This window comes from Eleutherodactylus coqui, chromosome 9 (genome assembly GCF_035609145.1).
Source record: "Eleutherodactylus coqui strain aEleCoq1 chromosome 9, aEleCoq1.hap1, whole genome shotgun sequence".
In the NCBI taxonomy this organism is placed as follows: Eukaryota; Metazoa; Chordata; class Amphibia; order Anura; family Eleutherodactylidae; genus Eleutherodactylus; species Eleutherodactylus coqui.
This window is the reverse complement of record NC_089845.1, coordinates 87,750,541-87,775,645: the sequence shown is the minus strand read 5'-3', so window position 1 is coordinate 87,775,645 and position 25,105 is coordinate 87,750,541. Positions and strand designations below refer to the sequence as shown.

General features: G+C 40.4%; 1 protein-coding gene across 2 annotated transcripts in view; it reads left to right on the top strand.

Annotated features, from left to right (window-relative positions):
* The window catches only part of TAF4B (TATA-box binding protein associated factor 4b), a 116,005-nt gene that overhangs the window by 73,156 nt on the left and 17,744 nt on the right, over window positions 1–25,105 (top strand). The window contains exons 11-14 of one of the 2 annotated variants that reach the window (XM_066578977.1): window positions 1,185–1,315; window positions 14,475–14,600; window positions 17,203–17,259; window positions 17,335–17,644. In XM_066578977.1, coding sequence (XP_066435074.1) covers window positions 1,185–1,315; window positions 14,475–14,600; window positions 17,203–17,259; window positions 17,335–17,391 — 371 coding nt within the window. In that variant the 3' untranslated portion in view covers window positions 17,392–17,644. Of the gene's footprint in view, window positions 1–1,184; window positions 1,316–14,474; window positions 14,601–17,202; window positions 17,260–17,334; window positions 17,645–25,105 lie in introns of those variants that run through there. The other variant, XM_066578976.1, reaches the window with a different exon arrangement.

The window sequence follows — 25,105 nt, the reverse complement described above, 5'->3', positions numbered from 1 at the left end:
CAAGCTGTGCCTTTTGTGCCTCCAGTTTGTCCTATTTTGAGCCCTGCATACTACCATCATCATACTACAAAACCACTCGAAGACTTGCAGCATTTCTTCATTTTAGAGAATGGGCTGTCCTCTGGTGGAACAATCCCTTCAATGGTAATGATGGTCTAGCAAGAAAAAGCTTGGTTGAATGTATTTTGAATTGCAGGGTAATTCTGAGATACTGTTAGTCACTTTGTCAGTATATTAATATAAAAAGCCACTAAAGCGTTCTAGGGGCACATGGCGAAGACACGGTTCTTCCTTTCTTACAAGTTACTGGTCAGACCACACATGGAATATTGTGGACAATTTTTGGCAGCGGTACTCTAGAAGGGCATATCAGAGTTTGAGCATGTTCAAAGGTGGGCAGCTAAAGTAATAAATGGAATGGGCGGACTACAATACCCAGAGAGGCTATCAAAATTGGGCTTATTTAGTTTAGAAAAAAGACAACTATGGGGCAACTTAATAACTATGTGCAGATATATCAAGGGTCAATAGAGACCTCTCCCATCATCTACTTATGCCCAGGACTGTGACAAGGGGGCGCCCTCTGTATCTAGAGGAAAGAACTTTTCTACACTGACATAAATGGGCTGAATTGGGTGAACATATGTCTTTTTCAGCCTTGCATACTATGTTATGCATATTACATTCCAATATTTAAATCTAATGTAACGTGATCTATTCCCTTTAATGACTATTTACTAATACGAACAAATCAAACACAAATGCTGAGTGGTAGTGACAATATGTTGGTGCAACACTGTAAGCTGTAGTGCTAAGTGTTTTTGTTTTTAGGAGTTTGTATTGTTTCTACATATGAATGTAGCTTTAATTGTATTTATCATACTATTTCCTCAATGTCTTTTAGCTTGTCTGCTTAATATTGGTGTCCTAACACTGACCTTGTGAGCAGATATATTCTGAAGGCCAAGTGAAACATTGCCTATACTTTCCAGAGCTCCAGGCTAAGTTTTATTAATGCAGTGTCTAATATCTTTGAAGTTGTGAGTGTAGCAGGAAAATCATAATCTACAAGCCTCTATTCTTAATGGGTATGACTTCTGGAGGGAACAGAATACCTGCTGTGCTAATTATTTCAATTATCAGCTTCCACTAAAACATGTAATGGATTTTCTCTGCTTCCACAGGTAAAAGGCATGACATTAAGGAACTTAACTCTGATGTTATGAACTTGGTCTCCCATGCGACACAGGAGAGATTACGAGGACTCATTGAAAAACTGACAGTGGCAGCACAGCACCGGTCTACAAACTGCAAGGTAAATGTAACCAGTTCACTCAATCCTAAATACGGTCTTCTGTCTCAGGGTAAGGTGGATTCATTTTTCTTGTCTTAAAGAATTCATTGAAAGTGCAATCATCTTGTGGAGTACCAAAAATGGTAATCAAATGAAAATTAGGTTGGTTCTGGTCAAGTTGGCAAATGAAAATAAAATGTCTCCTAATGATGAAAACCAAGTACCTGTAGAAAGTTGTTGTCCCTAGTCATCAGTCTTCTCGCTAGTCTTATTGACTGGCTGCTTGTGACTATCTAATGAGCATGTGATGGACCGATGCTAATAGTCAACCTGAGCAGGGTGAGCTGCAATATAATGCAAAGGGCAAGACCGAGCAGGGGAGTTTGTGATGAGACATTATTAATGGATCAAAACAAGACTTTTATATAGAATATCTGTTTTTAGAGTATAATTAACGTATCTTTTTAATTGCTTCTGTTGTGATTTGCTCTCTTAAACAGAAATAATTAGTGAGGCCTGTTTGACTTTTTTTTACTGCAAGGCAACAACAGCAAAAACTATACAAACAAAAAAGCCAAAATCAAAACCCATTTTAAGAATTAGCCACTGCTGTGTTCATTGTTTTTGCTATGTTCAGATTCTTGAAATTGTGGGAACCTTTTGAAAAAAGTGCATTTTTGATTGATGGCTAATTAACTCCAGTTTTTATGTTTAACATGTACCATAAAATTACACATTACTGGAAAGACTGGTGTGATTTTTATTTTTTATTTATTTATTTATAAATAAAAAGTTTGTTCAGTTACTTAAAGGGGTTGTCCCGCGCCGAAACGTTTTTTTTTTTTTTCAATAGCCCCCCCCCCCCCCCCCCCGTTCGGTGCGAGACAAACCCGATGCAGGGGTTAAAAATAAAAACCGGATAGTGCTTACCTGAATCCCCGCGCTCCGGTGACTTCTTACTTACCTGGTGAAGATGGCCGCCGGGATCTTCTCCCTCGGTGGAACGCAGCTCTTCTGTGCGGTCCATTGCCGATTCCAGCCTCCTGGTTGGCTGGAATCAGCACGTGACGGGGCGGAGCTACGAGGAGCCGCTCTCCGGCATGAGCGGCCCCATTGAGAAAAGCAGAAGACCGGACTGCGCAAGCGCGTCTAATCGGGCGATTAGACGCTGAAAATTAGACGGCACCATGGAGACGAGGACGCTAGAAACGGAACAGGTAAGTGAATAACTTCTGTATGGCTCATAATTAATGCACAATGTACATTACAAAGTGCATTAATATGGCCATACAGAAGTGTATAGACCCACTTGCTTTCGCGGGACAACCCCTTTAAATTCTATCCAAAGATATAGCTAAATAACCAGATCCCCTGGTTATATTCCAGTCAAGGAAAGCATGTTCATATCAACCGAACGTGAAAAACTGTTTAGAGAGCCAATGAGGTCATAGTAGCAAGTAGCATTCAGCTTTCAAGGCCATTTATTAGAGATCACAGTAGAACATATATAAATATGTATGTTTGTAATATAAATTTTATATGGCGTCTCAGTTCACTTGATCAAGTTTATCAGATCACTGTATATCAATCAAGAAGCAATGGTGTAAACACTATGGCGATATAGAGTGATTCAGGATTGGCAAGGGTGTGAGACAGGGCTGCATGTTGTCCCCACTTCTCTTCAACCTTTATGTTGAGGTGATTATGAGGACCTGGACTCTCCAAACATTGGAGTGAAGATCAGTGGAAGGGACCGTCAACAGCTTGAGATATGCGGATGATACAACTCTGCTGGCTGAAAGAGAGGAGGACCTGATGAACATGATTTTAAAACTTAAGGAAGAAGGTGAAAAAATGGGGCTGCACCTTAACATCAATAAAACAAAGATCATGGCAACAGCAGCTAAGGAAAATCGAAGCTAAATATTAACCACAAAGAAATTGAATCAGTTCATGAATTCATCTTCCTTCGGTCAAAAATCAACCTTGACAGCGAATTCTCCCTAGAAATCAAACGTCAGATCCCATTGGACCGCTTTGCAATGGTTGGCATGAATATGATCTGGAAGAGCAAAACGTAGCTAACTACCAAAAGCAGACTAAAGCAATCGTCTTTCCTATGATGTGTGGGTCCGAGAGTTGGACACTAAGAGGCCAACAGAAGGAGATGCATTAGAAATGTGGTGGTGGCGGAAATTATAAAGAATATCATGGACAGCCAGGGTAACAAGCAGAAGTGTTGGATCATAGAAAAACCAGGGACATTGCTAGGAGCTAAAGTCAGTAGACTGTGACTGTCCTACTTTGGCCACGTCATGTGTGCAAACTCGCTAGAGAAGTTCATAATGTTGGGAATGAACAGCGGAACCAGAAGAAAAAGTCAATAAAGAACACGCTGGCTTGACACCATCAAACTGGATACCAATATGTGCATCAAGCAGTTAAGACTAAAGTAACCTCAGTGTGTACTAAGGAGAAAAGACAATGTGGGGTTGATGCTGCTTAACCCCTTTAGTGGCACGCCCGGAAAATCTCTGGGGCTTGCTGCACTGACCATACAGTTAAACCCCAGAAGATTTCCGTGGACAGCTCTAGTGCTGAAATGTCGAGAGCACTGAGCTGTCGTCTGAAGTCTTCCGGGGGTTCTTACTGCATACTCAAGGCAGCAAGCCCCGGAGATTTCCCTGCCATAATACCAACTGTACAGTATTTTCAAATACTTGCGAGATTAAATTAAAGAACAGAGACCCCTCAATGATGTAGCATGCCGATAAATATGGGTAGTGGACATAAAATCTTTAGTACGCAGGTTCCAAGGGGGTCTTAATCAAACCAGAAAGTCCCTTTTTTCTCCTCAGTACACACTGAGGTTACTTTAGTCTTTATTTCCCGGACACTCAGTGTCTGGTGTTTTTTGGGGGGTTTGCAGCTTTCTACGTATTAGTGGATTTCAGGTTACCTTGACATGCAAAATTCCCGTCAGTTTTTTTTTTTTTGTATATTGTCACTTTTCCAAAGCGCTCTCCCTTTTCACTTTTTTCTTTCATCGAGCAATTAGAAGCAGTGCATGACTGGGAAGCATAGAGAATGTTCGCCTATAAAGTCACGAAGAGTCGGCCACCTGGATGGATGGATGGATTGATTGATTTGATGTGTGTATAAAAAAAAACTAAAATAATGTGGTTGCATAAACATGCACACCCTAAAACTAATACTTTGTTGATGTACCCTTTTGACTTTGACAACATTCAGTATTTTTTGGTAGGTGTTTATCAGTATGGCACATCTTGACTGTCAATATGGCACAATCTTTGCCTATTCTTACTTGCAATTGTGTAAGATTTATGAGGGCATCTTGTGTGTACCGCCCTCTTCAGGTCAGCCCACAGATTTTCAATAGGAGCTCTGAACTCTGCCTAGGCCATTCCAAAACTTTGATCTTCTGGTGAAGCCATTCTCTTGGTGATTTGGAGGTCTGCTTTGGGTCTTTATGCTGAAAAGTTAGATTCCTCTTTAATCTTCAGGTTTTTTTAGCCGAGGTCTGTAGGTTTTGTGCTAAAATGTACTGATATTTGGAACTGTTCATAATTCCATTCATCTTGACTGAAGCCCCATTTGTAGCAGCAGAAAAACCGCCCAAAACACAGTGCTGCCCCCACCATCTTCACAGCAGGTATTGGGGCCTTTTGGTGATGGGCAGTGTTGGCTTTGTGCGAAGCATACTTTTAGGGGATTGAGACACAGGTTGAAATTTTAGGCCCTATCAGACCAGAGCATTATATTCTCCCACATACCGACAGACTTGATGTAGATTTTGGCAAAACACAGCCGGGCTTGGATGTCTTTCTTTGTTATAAAAGGCTTCCGTCTTGTCCCCCTACCCCACAGCCCAGACATATGAAGAATACAGGAGATGGTTGTCACATGCACTACACAACCAAGACTTGTCAGAAATTCCTGCAGCTCTTAATGTCTCTGTAGGCCTTTTGGCAGCCTCCTGACCTACAAAATTTGATGAAAAGACCAGAAGAAAATTGAATGTCCAGTTATTCTCAATTATCATTGATGTACTAAATTTAATCCATTTCTTAATGACCATCTTCACTGTGCTCCATAGTATATGTGAAGTCTTGGCATTTTTAGGGTCCCTTCTCCTGACTCGCACCTTTCAGCAATTGGATCCTTTTGATGTGCTGTAAGCTCTTTATGGACCAAATAAGAAAATGCCAGGAAAAGCCTACTAGAAGAGTTGAACTTTATATGGGGTGAATCAGAATCACTGTAAATATTGGCAGTGGAGTACTGACTATTTTTCAGAACAAAACCACGTCCCCAAATTTAAGAGAGTGTTCACACTTATGACAAATCATAAGGTACAATTAAAACCACTATAATTTGATACACTGCAGGGCTCTCCTGGAAATACATATGCTATATAATATGACAAACAATAGCAGTATTAACAACATACTTGAACCGATCTTCTTTAACGCCTTAAGGACCAGGCTGTTTTGTATTTTAAAGACCAGACCCTTTTAAGGGAATTTACCCATGTGGTGGTTTTACTGCCCTATTTTAAAAACCTAAAAATTATATATATTTTTTAATTTGTATATTAACGCTAAGATAAAGTATGGGAATGGGTTCCTCATTTTGTTTCAGATTTTTTGATATATAAAATGCGTGGTTTTGGATTATAGGGCACATATGGTGACTATTTTGGTTTGCGTCTGCTTTGGGTTCTTTTCTTTCTTGTGTGTATTTTTATTTTGTTCAGAATTTTTTTTTTTTTAACTTTACGTATGTAGTTTTTTTCCCCCCTACTATCAATGTCCCCATGAGGTCATATAAGACCTCTTGAGGACCTTCGCATGTTTTTGGTTTTTTTTAATAATTTAAATAATTTGACACTTTCCACTGTAGCTGGGGCATCCATAGAAGCAGCATCCATAGGTGCCCCAGTTACAGGGGAAAACAGCCCCTGTAGTAAGAATATGCAGAGCTGATCAGGGTCTTCTACGACCCTGTAGCTCTGCTGTAGCAGACTGCCGGCTTGTGTAGTGGAAGTTATACTTTCACTTTCTAGTACATAGCACTCAAAAACCCCACCTGCCTTCTCCGGGTTATCAGCTATGACTAACAGCTGACAACCCGACATGCTCCTGCTTGATTTCAGAAACAGGGGCTTTAAACCCGCACTGTATTTTTAACAATTGGCTGGGTTTAAAGCCCAGGACCAAGCGCCGTAAATTTACAGTGCTTGGTCCTAAGTGGGTTAAAAACTATCTGTCTCCAAGTTCTTATGAATCGCCTACAACAGGTTTGCACACCTATGGAGTTGCCTCAATGACAGTCTCTTCAAGAGAAACGCCTATCATTTGAAAAATCAAGAAATCTTTCTCAGTGTTCACATGCCAGATTTTGGCACTTACCTTGTCACTCTTTAAAATGTAATCACAAAACTTGAGCTTTAAAATGTGTAATCACTGAATGTTGGTATTTCCCGCACCCCAGCTTCTCAAAGTCACCTCATTGCATTACTAGGAACCTATGCCCTAATTGTATATATTTTTTGGAAGGGAAAAAGGGGAAAAAAATTTTCAATACTTGCATATGTTATCATATGGATGTGTGATCGAACATCTGCCAAGACGCCCGCGACGTAGGAAGTGAACAAAGATTTATTTGTGTCAACACTATTTGCTCAGAGGGAACCGTGTGTTCACACATCTCTGAGTGGTTATTACATCACCTGTATCGGTTTATGTATTGAGTAGGCAGGTTTATTACAAGCTAACACTTATTGGTTCATCTTATCTTTAACATGAGACAAAGAGCAGGAAGTATATTTACTTTCACTTACAAGAGGAAGAGGGGGGCATAAGTGTTAGTGGGGGATTTGCAGATACATTCCTTCTGGTATCCAATTCCTAATTAGTCTTCTATATTGTAGCTGAGGAACGCTATCACATAGAGGATTAGATACATAGTTCAACAGACTGTATATACCGTCAACTGTTTAATACGGGAAGGGAAGTTAATAAGGCTCAAATTAATATGCAATATGTTACTTTTCATCTGGTAGATACATATATAATAAACAGAACAGTATATAATATGCTGTAGCCTTTGGGCTAATAAGAGAAACAATAACGTATAAGTCCTCGTACCACAATATCTTATATTTTTATTGTGTGAGCAGTTTCATACTATGAGTTGTTCAACAAGAATGAACTGGATTTATGGAATCGTGTTCATTAATGCAATTGGCATACCTCAAACCCAAAATGGAAGGAGTCTAATGCAGAACTGTTGGTCACTGAAGAAAAAGCGAAGTTTGCTTGGAAACTCGTCTGGAGGAGAAATTGTAGAAGTGTAACTTTTTAAGTGGACTTAACTGGACAGCAAAATGATATGTAACTTGGACCCATCATATAATTTGCTCGTGGGGAGGAGAAGTGGAGCTGTTTGAACACTGCGCAGCAGAAACCTCTTGATATGAGTGCATATGTGCATGGAACTACAGCATGGCCGGCTAATGAGATGCCCTACATGCGCTATCTACTAAGCCTGCTATACAATCCAGGGCGTAGGTTCCTAGCAGTGATGTGACTTTGAGAAGCTGAATCTCGGGAAATGCCAATACTCGGTGATTAAAATATAATCGCAGAGTTTTCTGCTTTAAAAGTTATAAAGAGTGACGAGGTGCTGCCATCTTAAAGAGGTGATAAGTGCTGGAGTCTGGAACATGAACATTAAGCACAATTGAAAGATTTTTCAAATGATGGGTGTTTCTCTGGAAGGGACTTTCTATTAATGAAGGCACTCCATAGGTATGCGAACATGGTGCGAGTGATTGTCTCGTAAGAACTTGGAGACACTTTTTATAAAGAATAGCGGTTCCAGTATATTGTTATATAGTTTTGTCACATTATGGGCCCCGGGGGTTTATCAAATAGTTTTTGTTTTTTTATATTTATTGTATTTTGTTTGTCATTAAATGTTTTTTATTTAAACAGGATAAAATGAACGGAGTATGACTTTTGAACGGTACAGCTAGAGTATATCATCTATTGAGATTTAAACTGTGAAGATAATGCAGAATTGTACTCAACATATTTTGTTGTCTAGGTGGTGATCGAATGTCAGCTACAGACTCTACAGTAGGGACAGGCTGCATCTCAATACCTGGGGAGGGTACAGCTGTGCTGGGGGAAAAGATGGCTAGAAGGAGGAGTGTTTAAACTAGAGACTGGGGGTGGGCAATAAGAGCAATAGAGGGGAATATAGTGTAGACTGTGACCTGGGACCAAGTAATAGGAATAGGGGTTGAGTGGGGCGTGGGGTGAGTACAATTAGAACTGACAGAACAGCTAATAGGACCATAAGTAGCATAATGAATATAAAGAACAACTGTATAACTTGTATGGCAACGAATGCAAGAAGTCTGATCAGTAAAAGGGGCAAGCTTGAAGCGAGAATGTCTGAAGAAAATGACAGTATAGTAGGAATAATGGAAACATGGTTTGATGTACGATTGGGCGGTGAATTTACAGGGTTACAATCTCTTCAGAAGAGACCGTGGGAACCAGAAAGGGGTGAGGGGTATGGCTATGTTAAATCCTACTTAATGCCGAAGCTACAAGAAGATATAGGTGTAGGACATGAACACATGGAATCTCTGTGGGTAGAAATACAGGGAGGGAAAAATAACAAAATCCTGATGGGGGCTTTCTGTGGGTCACCAAAAATAGCAGAAGAAACTGAAAACATATTAATAAAACGAATAGAAAAGGTATCAAACTGGAATGAAGTAATTATTATAGAGGACTTTAATTATCCAGATATAATATGGAAAGACGAAACCTGCGAATCTCACTGGCAATACGTTTTTTTTTAAGAACAATTAAAGAGGACAACTTACCCAACTAGTGAAGGAGACAACTAGAGGGAGGGCCATCCTGGACTTATTACTAACAAACTGGACAGAATCATGGGGGTGCAGGTTGAAGGACACTTGGGAAATAGTGACCACAATATAATTAATTTCCAGTTGTCATTTAATAGGAAGCCTTATCAGGGAGCGACAAAAAAAACTAAACTTTAGTAAAGCAAAATTTGATCAGCTCAGAATTACACTTCACGACATTAATTGGGACAATGTCCTCATAAAAGTACAGATGATAAATGGGAGAAGTCTAAAAGCATCCTAATTACCTCGTGCGAGCATTTCATACCCTTTAAAAAGAAAAGAACTACTAGTAGAAAGAAACCAATGTGGTTGGACAAGACTAAGAGGGGCTAGAAGCGGAAAAAAAATAAGTCAGTGAAGTGCTAAAATCAAGTTTATATAAGGAAAAGATCAAAACTGCCAAGTAGATGGCAGAGAGACTGATTTGCCAAAGAGAGCAAGCATAACCCTAAACTATTTTTCAATTCTATAAACCGTAAAGGGATTTGCACTGAAAGCACTGTCTCTAACAAATAATGCAGGAGAAATCATAGAAGATGGTAGGGAGAAGGCAAATCTATTTTTTTTTTCCTCAAGTGTATTTATGAAGGAAAAAAATGTCACACGAGATGCCGGGGGGATAAAACGAACCCCTCACAAAATATCACCTACCTAACGCACAAGGAAGTGCAGAGCCGATTTTAAAATTGACAAATTGATGGGCCTAGGTGGAATACACCTAAGAACTAGCGGTCTATCGTGTCACTTAGTTCCCTTATGTTTAGGGACACTATTGAGACTGTATGTGTGTGCGTGCTTATGCTCCGCCCCTGAGCACATGACTGATGTAATTGTAGGTCCTAGGCATAAAACATGCAGAGCCTGATAGCAGCCGTGTGCTCACAGGACCTGTGATGTCACTCATGTGATCAGTCATCTGGGCTCTGACCTCCACCCCTGATCACAGGATGCTGATGTCATCACTGGTGCTTCACTCTATTAAAAACCTGCAGAGCCTGACAGCAGCTGTGTGCTGACAGGACCTGTGATGTCACGGTCATCTGATCAGTCACCTGTGTGGAAGGAGTACAGGGTCACATGATGGTAACATCACAGATCCTAAACCAGCAGAGGCTGAAGAAGAATTTATGTAGTACAGCTGTGTTTGTGACACGTGCATCTAGCAGAGCTGTGTGTCTGTAATATGCACGTAATGTGGCAGAACTGTGTGTGTGACACACATGTAGCAGAGCTGTGTATTTGTGTCATGCGCATGTAGCACAGCTGTGTGTGGTGTGTGTTACGTGCATGTAGCAGACCTGAGTGGGTTTCTGAGGGATGTCATCAATACCTTAAAGAAAACAATGGTGTAACTCAGCATGGATTCATGAGAGGTCGATCATGTCAGATCAATTTGATCAGCTTCTACAATGATGTAAGTTCTAGGCTAGATCTGGGAGAGTCTATTGATCTCGTATATCTGGATTTTTCTAAGTCATTTGACACCGTGCCGCATAATAGGCTGATATATAAAGAGAACGCTCGGACTGGGCGAAAACGCGTGTAGTTGGGTAAAGAACTGGCTCGGAGATAGAAAGCAGAGGGTGGTAATAAATGGTTCGTACTCTGATTGGGCTACCGTCGCTACTGGGGCCACAGGGTTCAGTATTGGGCCGCATTCTGTTCAATATATTTATCAATGACCTGATAGAGGGACTGCACACTAAAATATCAATATTTTCAGATGATACAAAATTATACAAGATTAATACAACGGAGGACAATATCTGGCTACAAACGGACCTAGATAAGCTGGGGGCTTGGGCAGAAAACTGGCAAATGAAGTTCAATATTGATAAATGTAAGGTTATGCACATGGGCAGGAGAAACGGATGTCACCAATATACACTAAAAGGGGTACAGCTAGGGAAAAGTGATATGGAAAAAGACCTGGGGGGACTAGTGGACTGTAGATCAGCTACTGCAAAAGCAAATAAAGTCTTGGGATGCATTAAAAGAGGTATAAGCGTGAAGGATGAGAACATTATCCTCCCACTATATAAGGCACTTGTCAGGCCTCACATGGAATACTGCGCACAGTTCTGGTCACCGGTGCTCAGGAAAGATGTCACAGTGCTTGAGGGGGTTCAAAGAAGGGCAACTAAACTAATACATGGAATGAGGGAACTGGAATACCCAGAGAGGCTATCAAAATTGGGATTATTTACCCAGGAAAAAAGCCGTTAAGGAGCGACCAAATAACTATGTATAAATACATGAGGGGACAATACAAGGATCTCTCCCATGATCTGTTTATACCCAGGACTGTGATGTTAACAAGAGGACATCTGATACGTTTAGAGGAAAGAAAGTTTCATCACCAACATAGAAGTGGTTTCTTTACTGTAGGAGCAGCGAGACTGTGGCACGCTCTGCCTGAGGACGCGGTGATGGCAAAATTGATAAGAGTAGTTTGAGGGAACTAGATGCCTTTTTTTTTTTTTTTTTTTTTTTTATATAGAGCGCTAGGCTATTACAGGATATAGACCTAACCAGCGGGTTTGTTGATGCAGGTCTTGGAGTCAGGTAGGAAATTTCAAACAATGATCCAGGGATTATTCTGACTGCCATTATAGAATCGGGGAGGAACTTTTTTTTTCCCCCAAATGGGCTAAATTGACTTCTGTCTCATTGGGTTTTGTTTGCCTTCTTCTGGATCAACAATTGGGGGGTCAAAATAGGCTGTATCAAATGGACATGGTCTCCCTTCAGCCTAACATACTATGTTACTGTTTGATGTTCACACTTATGGAACGACATTATTTTAGTTATGTTGTTGTTATTTTTCCACCCTAAAATATTTGTTTGTTTTTCAATGGCATTGTACAGATTCACATTGAAGGTGGAAATTCATCCTTGTTGGACTTTTTAACTTGAGAAAAACATCACATTTTTTCAGGGGTGTGTAGACTTTTTAAACCAATTTGTGTGTATATTCAGTAAACTGTAACCTTCTGTGTGCTCAAAACTCTCTAGACCCAATGTGGTTGACCTAGATGTTGTTGAAGACTTGAGCTATATCTCAGTCTGCAATCCTTATATCCTGCCCCAGGGGGAATTCTTCTAAAGATTGACTTACTACTTTATGTGATTTTCTACTGATTTGTACTTTTAACTAGAACTTTCTTCCATTACTGATAAGTCCTCAAATGATGTACAGTCAGACTGGGTTGTTAAGTCCTTATTGCATTTTTATTTTTGTGAGTCAATTTGCTCATGTGCTTTAATCTTGAGAGTTTAGTTCTTGTTACGTTGTTCCAGTGCAGCTTGCCTTATTTTTCACTTTATAAGACGCACTAGATTATAAGACATACCAACGTTTTTAAAGGAGGAAAGTAGGAAAATATTTTGAACACACCCAGGGACTTAAGGCGACATTGCAGGGGATAACACCGGGTGACAGAGGGCCACTAACTCCCTTCCTTTCTCTTCCACAGCAGAGCTCTGTAACAGTGGCTCTCGTGTATGGTGGGAGGAAGGAAGTGAGCTGATTGGTAGTGAACGCCGGTGGAAACTGCTGCTGCTCCACCAATCAGTGGTGAGCGCCAGTGGGAAAGGAGAAAACTGCTTTTCTTCCCTGCTATGGCGCGGACCTGGCCATACACTATGGCCAAGCGAACGGTCGGCCATGCGACCGTGCTGGCCTGTCTGAATTTCAGCATGTTCGCTTTATAGGACACACTGACTTTTTTTCCTCCCACTGTGGGGGAAAAGAAGTGTCTTACAACTACTGTATTTTTCGCTGTATACGTATCCTGATATTTGAAGGGACAGATAACAAAGCTGCTAGTATAGCATTTTAATAATGCTTTCATGCTTTCCCCATCTCGCTCATATACTGTATGCATTTAACCCATTAAGCCTATATGATTGACTTAATGGATTGGCTTGCATTAAGCTACCAAGACATACTGTATAGTTATGCCATGGTCATCACACTGAGTCCAGTGTGTACATAAAGCCTCTGACTGTAACTAATGGGATCAGAAATAACTCAAATTCTGTCTGTTTAACCCCTAGCTGCCATGGTCAATAGTGCCCACGGCATCCAGGTTGTTGGACAGACGGATGGACTCCCTTTGTCCCTATCTGCCCCCTATTGAATGCAATTGAAAGGTGCTGTTGGGCTGCCTTGGCAGTTGGGGCATGGGGGGGTTCTAATATGACCTTTCAGCCTGCCATTGCTGTATACCTATTAGGCCATTCTGAAGGCAAAGTGTAATTGGTTGTCTGTCAGTTTTAAGGTGACAGACTAGAAGACCTGTTTCACACGGGCTACAAAAGGCATGTATGTGAAGCCAGTGGTTTCCAATGGGTTCTTTCAGGCTACAAAACATGTCTCATGTGAAAAGACCCTTTGGAAACTACGGGCTTCACGTTTTGTAGCAATGTCGCATTGCTATAAAATTGTGCGTTTTTTTTTTTTTTTCTGTTCTCTCTCCCACAAAGAGTTAATATGTTCATCCGTAAGTCTCATCCATACCTCAAAATGGTACCATTAAAAAAAAAAAAATCATCCTGCAAAAAAATGCTCTCCTACATCTGTGTCAATGGAAAAATAAGAAAAATGTTATGGCTCTGACTATGGTGATGCAAAGAATAAATTAGGCTTCTTTCTTGGGCTTTAAAGCAAGCCTTAATGCTTTAGTTTGATTTTTATTTTCAATATTTGGAGTGTAAGTGGCCGATTTTTCTTTTATACACCACAATGTGAGAGTTAAAAAGTTTTGCTTGTACTATAAATATCAGCAACTACTATTTTTATAATAGACATTCTTGTTTTGTATGCTGTAATTATTGCCTAATTACACAACCACTCTGCCATTCCAGTCAGCACTCTTACTTTACTGAAAAAATGTCCTCTATTCCCTGGAAGAAATTCCTCATGCAACATTTCCACATGCACTTAAAATGAATTTTTGGGTTTAACATTCTGTACTCATTAGTCTTAGACATTGTTATACGGGTCCGAGCTCCATATATTTTTTTTAGAAAGCTTCAGTCAGCCAATGCAAAGACATAGTGGCTACAGGTGCCAGAATTTTGTTTTCTAGCACTAACTAGTAGACTGTTAGACCACAGCTACCACTAAATGGAGTTTATGTACAAAAACTAATTTGTATTGGTTCTTGATGATGATTAGACTAGAAATGTTTTTTTCTTTTTCAGCAAAGTGATCGCTATGTCCAGACTAGTGACGTTCGAGCACAGCTTAAGTTTCTTGAACAACTCGAGCACCTGGAAAAACAGCGCAAAACTGAAGAAGAACGAGAGATGCTGCTTCGTGCAGCCAAGGTGATTTAGTGCTTTTCATATAGTTTAAAAACTGTAAAGTGAAATGCAACAAGTGTCTTGGGACACCGAGGACAATGTTTCACTGGGTGACCGTTCATGGCTGTGAATTGTTCTCCCATAATATTGTTTGAGCAGATTTCCTTCTTCATACGTCTGGTCCATGTTAAAGGAGTTGATATCGAATAACGTCCCATACATATTGCTTTGATAGCAGTCAATATTTAGCTAATGACTGTGGATAGTCCCTATGGATTGTATCATTCTCGGTCCTGCATACAATACTCATGCCCGGCTAGTTTATCGGAGAATGTTAAGAGGAGGATGTGGTCATCTGGCCAACAGTTGTGTGCTGTGCACGGCGTGTGACTATGCTCGATTTAATCTGCTTCTCATCTGCCCCAAATATATGCATTGTCTTGTTTAATATCTTTTAGTTACTTTCCCAAGTTGTACCTTATGAACGAGAGCGGTGAGCCACTCGGATGGGCTCGGGCCATCAATGCACACTGCGATACTAGTGTCTGACTAGCTGCAGATTTCCCTGGGAAAATTAGCTGTTTGCCAAGGAGCTAACTCGCATACTAGAGGCTACAGAAATGCATTTGGTAGCTCTGATAGAACCAGAGCTACAGCCATTTAAAATAGAACCAGTACTGCTGAAAGGCAACGATGAGCCTCATCAGGGATTCACAGCGGGATACAGCTGATACTATTTTAGCTGCATCCCGCTCCCTGATGACAGGCTGGGTATGAAGAACAAAGCGGTCCAGCTCTGTTCTCCATACCCCGCTCGGGAGCGCCCAGCTGTATAACAGCCAGGGAATCCGTGCAGAGAATAGCTGGATGCAGAAGACAAGCAGGGACACCCCACTTGTCTTCTGCATCCTCCGCTCAGAGCACTCAGCTGTCTAACGGAGTGGGGAACAGCTGAGCGCAAGGTGATCGCTTAACGTTTGAGCGATCATCTTGCGCTGTAAATGACACAACGATTAAAAGAGGTCTTTTGAGCGATAATCATTGTCTAAATGGGCCTTAATTGAGTTCCACTAGCTTAAAGCTGTGTTATACATTGCACGCGAACCTACTGTCAGACTTATACACTTGACCTAGGCTTGTGACAGATGACATGCAGTGGCATCCATCACCCATAGGGATCCATTGTTTAAAGAAAACAACTGTGTTCTGCATGGTATGTCTTTTTTGCAATGGCCCTTTGTGTGAAGAAAAAAAAAAAAAGACAGTGTAAAAAGCCATATTCTCCCTCTGTATTAAGCCCTGTTTACATGCAAAGATCGCTCAAAATTCGTTCAATAGGGAAAATGACAGTTTGAGCAATTATTTTGCATAATCTTCTAATGGGCACTAATGCCTATTAGTAGCTTGTTGGCTTCATTTGCATATAAATGAGGCTCCCTTCACTGTATGCAGAATACAGTGGGTGGTTTTATCTGCATACAGCCCCTTTTGTTCTGCCATGGGACTGCTGATGAAAACAATGTTAGTGCTCCCGTGGAGAATGACAGCATGCGGTCCCTGCTATCAGCTGCCCTGCTGAATGATGGATTTTAAACCCAACATAAAATCATCGTTCGGCCGAAAAGCAAACGATGGTAGCATTTACACGCAATGATTATCCCTGAAAAGACATCATTTGAGCAATAATCATCCTTTGTAAATGAGGCTTTAGTTAGGCCAAGTACACGGATGCAGTATTCACTTTGCTTTCTGTGGTCCAACTCATTATATCTACCTTATGATCGTATTCGCAATCTGCAGTACTAGTAAAATGCTCATTCTGTATCTACCAGGCTTGGGTTTTCTACATGCTTTTTCAAAACTAGTTTTAACATTTAAACATTTTGAGCAAGTTTGAGTATAAATTTTGAAGAATAGAAATGCAGAATTAGTTTTATAGTCTGGATCTGAGATCCAGATATTGATGGCGGTATACAAAGGGATGGCTGGCAGGTGCCTTCCACAATATGTTGCTTTACTGTATATTTCATAGGCCTTAATTTAGCAGTTTTATCGTTGCCAACTTTGATAACTCTATTATGCTGTACCACATAAACTTAAATAGCAAGGAGGTCATGATTAACTTGGCCTAAGTAGCAGTTCTGGCACTCAGGGTTCCCCTAGGCAAGTACTCCGGCATCAAACCTTTATGGAAAATGAGAATGAAAATGCATGAGGGGAAGTCTTACAAATCCTGGACTGAGGCACTTTCCCCTGCAGCGACGCATTTTAATCACAAGAGAATATTGTTATGCATTAAATATTTAATGGCTGCTGCATGTTTAAGAATGTAGCCATTTTTCAGTAACCCTCTAACTGCAAGGTTCATCCATTGGAAGCAAGAGTTAACATTTTGTACGATACGAAATGTTTTTGGTTCAGCTTTTCCCCGATAACCAAAGAGTTTCAGGGTATTATTTTATATACAATGTTCCTACTCCTGTATTCACTATGCACTGTACTTGTGGTGTCTGTAGAAGTATATCCTGTATCTATTACTGGTCTTAAAGTTGCATATTGTGCTTTGTCTTAAGCTTTCATTAAATCAAGTTTTTAAGAACATTTTGGTTTTGTCACTTTTCAACAGAGCCGAGCAAACAAAGAAGATCCAGAGCAATTGAGATTAAAACAAAAAGCCAAAGAGGTAAGTCACCAGAGTCCGGATGGACTTGCTCTCTATTTAAAAGGCAAGTCTTGATCCCTATCTCTGCCAGCATAGGTCCCTGCTGGAGCAGAGGAGGTCTGGAAGAGTTGGAAGCTTTCTCTTGGCAATTAGGTCAGAGTGTATTTTGCTGCTGCATACCATTTATATAGGCCTACAGGAAGGACAGAAGCCGCTCGAGGCAAGGAGAACATTTCAAACGAGACACCGTCATGGGAAGAACGACACTTCTTTTTTTTTTTCCTCTGCATTGATTTAAGTTCTCCTCAGATGACATGTGCATATTATTATATTTGGGTTTATCAGGTCTGTAACTGGTATTTAGAAAAGGCAGCGATATTAAAATAAGAGGGGAAGCACTTTTACATCCAGCATCTGGGACCGTACAATAGGCTACATTTTTCCAGGGTAATTGTTCGTTTTGTAAATCTGATACTGCTTATAATTCTTTGGCTGGGAGGCGGTACTGGGATTTCGTTTTAAATGGAAAATGCCTCGGGCTTTTAATTTTCTGAGCCCAGCAGTTTTCAGCTCTGAGATGGAGCCCTTGTTTTCACTCAGTTCATGTTTAGCTGCAGGGGTTTTAGTTTATAGCTTAGGCTGGTTAAGCTTTTGCTCCCAGAGGCCTCTGCATAGCAACTGTACAAATCAACAAATACGTTCATTTATGTCTGTAGCCTTTCACTCGCTAGCTATTTTTTTTTTTAACATTTCCCAATATCCATTTCCTGACTTTTCTAGCCTGAGAGGAAAAGAGCCGCGCTAATTAGAGCTTATTTTAATTGAGCCTTAATATTGGCGCTTGCTGCAATTGGCCCAGAGGTACTGGGAACAGAATGAAATGAAAGTACCGTAGGCTGCAGAGAGTTAGGTGTGTGTGCACGATATACGGGTTTTTTTTCATTTTTTTTTTCACTTGACCTACAGTTTCATTCCCCTGCTGAATAAATCATCAAGCCTGTTCACATTTCTGATTAAGGATCTGACAGTAGACGACGATAAAGACAATTGAGGTGTGAGACGTGTGATATGGAGCTGAAGAAATTGGTTTCTATAGTTACAAGACTGATTTCATGCAATTTTTGAGGATCTTTGTTCCAAATGACTCAGATACTAAGAACAACCTTTTTCTTCACCCCCCCCCTTCCCCTCCTCTCCTAACTGCGCTTCCTGAACTATGAAATTTGTTGTTGCTGAACACCGCTACACTTTGCTCCAAGGTGTCAGCAGCAGGTTGTTTATGAATGTTTTAAAGAACTTTATTATTGCTATTAATGTAGACGCTGAAGCAAAACAAGCAGAAATCCCAGCGAGAGCCTGTCCCTGGCTACAACGCTGATTTTTCTTCCTGAGTTTTCATGCTTTTTACAATTTGTGCATTTAGAAGGACTCTGCTGTAGCTGACGGTTTCTTTTCATAAATGTGACATTATACCTTGTGTAATACTATAAGTGCACGGGTTATTATTTGGAAAGGAAATAAAAGGGCTTTGTAAAAGAAAAAGGTCACTGTAGTCCTCGCATAGCCGCAACATACCGTACGCTTTCCAGCACAAAAAGGTCAGATATTGTGTAACAACCGGGAGCCAAAGTCAAGACTTTGGATTTTGATTCATACCATGATTTGTAACTTTAAACATCGTTTTCGTTTTGTTTTTTGTTTTTTTAGGTCCAACCTGTTTTGCTGAATTAATTTGATAGTATAGCCTTAGAAGGACTTGAAACTCATTTTTTTTCTTTAGCAGAGATCCTCTGCTTCCTTCAAACAGGCTTTAAAAGATATTTGGAAACCAAATTAAATCTGGACATTAGGAGAAACGTGCTGCATATATCCATTTTTCTGTTCAGTTAAAGCTGTACAAGTTTTTCAGTAAGCTCCCCATTAGCAGCAGCACACAGCCAAAATTGTATTATTTCAAGGGATTGTTCAGAGCCTCAATTCTTACATGGACCCATGGTATCAGAGCGTCCACTCCCAACCTGGTTTCAACACCGGGACATGTGGTTTGGCTCCTCTTTCTGTGCCCAACACGTCATCGAGGAGGCTGGTTGTTTGGTTTGTCTTAATACCTAAGCCAGACGACTTCTCTGATGCTAAGACAGGCTTTTTGCTTCATCGTGATAAGTAAAGCCATCCCCCTTCCCTAGCTCCTTAATGACGTGATTGGTACAGAGGGAGGTGATATACTATTGGTAGTACCAGACCAGAAGTGGATTCTTCTGAAATTGTGGTTTCATTTTAAGTATTTAGGCTCCCTGGGCCACCCCTTTTAATTCATTGGCTGCGTGAAGAGAGGCAATGGTATATGTAGCACTGATCACAACATAAAAATATAGCTTCATCAACAAAAGGTATATTATGAAATCTACACAGAATTTTGGACCTTTAAACAAAATTAAGGTATACAGTACCACCAATATTTAAACGGGGTTGTCTGGTTTCCAGACAACATCCCTTCAATAGGGCTGACTGTAGTAAAATAACAGAGCTATACTTACCCTTCCACTACCGTTGGGATGCAGTCACCCTTATTAAAGGGATGTTGTCCGGTAACCGAACAACCCCTTTTGCTCCAATTTCCTTTGCTTTTTGGGTTTTTTAAATTTTCCATTGGGATGTGATTTGAAATAGTAATTTTAATTAATTATTCTGCTTGTAAACTGCTGCTAGGTCCCCTTCTAGACTGTATAGTGCTGTTCCCATGTGGAATCCATAGACCACTTCTAAACAAGCAGTGTACTGACTGCGCTGGCTGTGTATGCAGGAGTCGCTGCTCAGCCGTCTACACTCCAGACAGAAATTTACTTGATTGCTCTTCTGCATTCAGCACTGTACCTCTGGTGGCTGTGCCGGCTCCTGCAGCTGTACCTACTTCTCTCTCTGTAACGGTTGGTTCCAGCAGTGCAGTGTGTAGGTATTTCACATAGGGCTATCCCTATGTGGTTCAGTAGAGGAGTTTGCAGGTGCCATTTAGCAGCAAAATACCTTAAAATAAATTACAAAATTTAATAAAAATTATGTATCCTAGTAAAAAATTCAAAAGTATATTGACTCTTTAACGTTGTCCCTACCAAGGATATATATGATGCGTCCTTGTAGAGTGACAAAATAGCCAAGGATGTATGTATATATACATTGTTGCTAATAATTGGCTATATTGCACATAGAACTTTGATTTCAGTCTTGTTTTAAAGCCAATCTAGCCACAATACAGTCTGAAATGGAGGTTGAAATAGGAGATTCGTATATCTGCTGTTTGCTGCATTTCTACAACCGTATCTTAGGCTAAATTGCTTTAAAACCAGCCCAAAATTGCTGGTCATGGTGGGAGCTAGCCTAAGAGCGCAAATAAGTGTACCCCCCATTCAGCCGCCTCTTACTTTCACTTCACTGTGAAGGAGGAGGAGCTGGCAGGCTATAAGGAGATAAGAAATGAGACCTGATTCTCCTGTCTGTCCGTGTAAAACTCTAGATGATCACGGGAGGAGGTAACATGGACTTTTAATCTTTCAGGTATGATCACTGGTAAGTGAGGGATAACTGCGTTTAGTCACACATAGGGGGAGTTAATTTTATACTTCAGAAAAGAGGTGGGAAAATGAACATTCTTCGATGTAATCACCCCTCTTTGCCTAATTTTGGCTGTTTGTTGACGCCACGATCCCGGCGCTTACGGCATCTAGATTGCAGCATCAAATTAATTATAGAAACGCACCACATACACAAACATCAATAAAATGTATACATTTTACGCTGCCCCTATCCTGTTTGTACCTGATCTTTTAGCATAAAATGCGCTCCTCTAGCGCTACCCGTTACACGCTACAGTTATAGCGATAATAAATGACTATAGAGCATTGTCGATTACACTTCTGTTGGGTCCATATCATTTTAGTCCTTTGTAAAAGCATCTTTAGGTAACGCATTACATTGGGTTTAGGAATTTACAGGGTTGCAGTTTGTATAAAGGTGCGGTACATCTATAAACCTACGTAATCCTTAATTTAATTTGCATGCAAAAGTTGGTCCACACATTTCTGCAGTGTTGGTGTTTCTTTAACGCATACCCTTGTGAGTTCATACATGCCACACGTCTACCTCGCAGAGTACATTTCATCTGCATACGGGGTCTGCTTGAGAACGTATTTTTGTTGCAAATTAGAATTTTCATGGAATTTGTTACTCTGCACTGTTTGATAAGTTTCTTGAAGGTGGTTGTGTATAAATTGCGTTGTATTTTTATAAACTAAATGTTTCTAAAAGCTTTAGATATTGGTAGCCTAGTAGCTGTTTGCGATGTGCAGTATATATTTTTAGCATGTGGATGACAGCCAAATATTGAATGACCTCCGTTTCAGAATTTTCGAGAGCACAAGCTCTTGTTGATGTAGATTGTAATATATAAACTTTCCACAACTTGATCTAATATATTTTTTTGTGTGAACCTCTATTTGCATGTGTTTTGGGTGCAAATGTATGTTTTAAGGTATTTCTTTTAAGTTTGTTTGTCACAAAGTTGTGTGAAGGCGGACATGGCTGTCACTAGCCCAGCAAAACAACTGCAATCAGCAGTTTTTCTGCTTTTAGGAAATGGGGTTTAGGAGTGCTGTTGCTTTTCAAGGTGTGCAATTCTTGTATTTTATATGCTATTACATTTTTTTTTTAAACTTTCAACTTAAAGGGGTGGTCTCGCGAAAGCAAGTGGGTCTATATACTTCTGTATGGCCATATTAATGCACTTTGTAATATACATCGTGCATTAAATATGAGCCATACAGAAGTTATTTACTTACCTGCTCCGTTGCTAGCGTCCCCGTTGCCATGGTTCCGTCTAACTTCGGTGTCTTCTTGCTTTTTTAGACGCGCTTGCGCAGATGCATCTTCTCCCTTCGGCTGGTCTTGGAAGCATCGGCGTTTTGGCTCCGCCCCCTTTTCGCGTCATCGCGTAGCTCCGCCCCCGTCATGTGCCGATTCCAGCCAATCAGGAGGCTGGAACCGGCACACGTCATGGGGCGGAGCTACGCGATGATGCGTACAAGGGGGCGGAGCCAAAATGCCGATGCTGCCGAAGGGAGAAGGGAGAAGACGGATCTGCGCAAGCGCGTCTAAAAAGGCAAGAAGACACCGAAATTAGACGGAACCATGGCGACGGGGACGCTAGCAACGGAGCAGGTAAGTGAATAACTTCTGTATGGCTCATATTTAATGCACGATGTACATTACAAAGTGCATTAATATGGCCATACAGAAGTGTATAGACCCACTTGCTTTCGCGAGACCACCCCTTTAAATGCAGATTTTTGTGTATTTTAGGTTTTGGTGATTTTATGAAGATATGTGCATGTAGATAGAGGCTTAGCTAGTACTGTATGTATGAACTATTCACATGTTGGCCTTTTTATTTTTGGAGGTGTGCACACGATTTTCTACTTGGGTCACTTTTTAAAGTGGTTCCTGTTAAATATTAGCTTAAAATGGTGTAAAACAAAGAAAAAAATGTATACTCTCCTGCTTTAGTGGCTCACTGTCCAGCACTGGGGTTCCAGTGCCTGCTGTTCAGAACCCAGAAGAAGTTGTCGAGTGGTTATGTACCTTCCGTTGTACATGTTATCGCTCAGGCAATCGCAAGCTTCAGCAGCCATGAAAGAATCAACACTGAGAAAAACATGACGGTGGCATTAACATGTTATGAAGATGGAATGACTTCAATCATGGAATCAAACGCCTTGAACCTATGTAGAAGAAAAAACACAATGTATTGTACCTTCTCTTGTAAAAGGAGCAAATTGTCTTACCAATGTAAAAGAAGCCACTCGGTCAAGAAACATGAGTGACATTAACCGTTTACGTTTTGCTGGGATTGAGCAAGAAATGTCGTTTTTAATGTCTTTTTGCCTTTTGTAGCGCAGTTTGTGTCACAACAGTTACAGTCTGACATTTGTCTATAAGGGGCGCCATGACACACATGCCACACGTTTAAACTCCAAAAAAGCGTGAAGTGATGTGAAACTTCCGTCGTCTATTGCACTTATTCTCCTCCCCAGTGTGTTGTAATGTTGTACACAAAATAAACTGCTACTTTATAAGAACCTTTTTGCCAAGTGTCGCAATTTGTATTTCCTCTGATTGAAAGTGCATTTATTCTTCATGCGTTTGCTGAGCACCACCTGGATCGCATAGAGCTGCAGTCCATGATTATATTGTTTTTAGTCTCAAATACTTTTATTGGAATTTATGCGTATTTGTACATGCTGTGAGGCTAGAATGTTCCCCTCGCAGGGGGTATAGCAATGTAATACGAAGCAATAAACAGAACACTAAACATCCACATAAAGCATCAAGTGAGTTGGGAAAAAATAATTTTTGTTAGGTGGATTTGGTAAAAGAGAACTGAAAACCAGGAAGCAGAGCCTGGTGACACCCCCCCCCCTTCCCCCCTCACCTTTCCCCCCCCCTTAGCGAATATCCTTAACATGTTCTCAAGTGGCAAGTAGTCGAGAAAGACCAGATATGTCAAGATATATAGACCAGTGAAGCCGAATCTTGAGAAAAAGATCCATATTATCTTTTCATATAGCATCATCCTGGATTGTTCCCAGCAAGAGAAACCAAGTAATCTTGTAGATATAGCTTTTTTAATAGCTAACAAAAATACATGATCTTGAGACTCTGGCATGGATTTGGATTAATGTTGAAGAGTGCGTGATCGCCATTAAAAGGCAATAAAACTTATAGTTGCCATACATATATAATAAGGTTTTGTTATGGATTACTTAACCCAAGGGGTTTGTCAGCCAAGTGACAAGTCAATGGAGAGAGGGGGAATGTTTTGCCAAGAACTTTTAGATATTAAGTTTAACTACCCGCCTCCTAAGGGATCTCATTATTGGTCATGTCCACCAAATATGTGATGTCGTTCCTAGTAAATTACAACCTCTGAAATAGTTTTTGGGGAGAATTAATGAATCATCGAGCGAACAAAATAAGCTCTGTTAGATCTTAACTGATTGAGCCAGAGTTACTTGATGGCTACCTTTTTAGATATGAAAGTCCAGCAATGTTGCCAAAGAGCTAAAGAGGATATATTTATCTCTATTTCCCAGCGTTTTATGAAAGAAAGCTCCACTTCCGGTGGATGTTAATTAATAGTAGCTTAGAGGAGGGAAATTGCACCAGGTTGAAGGGGTGACCATATGCATAGTCTTTCAAAGGCAATGAAGATGTTAAAAGTAGTGGAGGTTATCTGAATCGAAGGAAGCTATAAATCTGGGATATCTCCAACCAAAGATGTCTTCGTATTGAGTATTTTTCTATACGTTGTGGGGTTGGGAGTTTATATTGTGATATAATTAAGTCAGAACTTTGTTTTGCCACTAAAGGAACCCATCGCTCTGGGTACTTGGCGCAAAAGCCTGGTTATGGATAATGGGTAATAGCTTGTGATAGAGTGACATCAGGGAATACTTTTAAATCTGTTATTTTTCTTGCACATTAGGAAAAGGTGGTAGGTTAGGGGCTAAAGTTGCTGTTTAAATTTGAGTTTTATATTTTTGGCCCCAAAAATAGCATGAAGTTCAACTGGGGCTTAGGAGGGAAGCTTCCAATTTCCGCCATTGAGGTGCTTTAGGTCCTGCAAGTGTAGGGTTTTTTTTTTTGACAATTGTCAGCTTAAGTATTTTCACAAAGTAGGGGCTTAAACTAAATAAACCAGAAGATAGCTTGTTGTATGTCTTTCAAGTTGTTAAGAGAGACCTTGATCAGGAGGGTAGAGAAGTCTAAGTAAAACTGTCATGTTAACTAAGTTTTTATATGTTCTATCCAAGAAAGT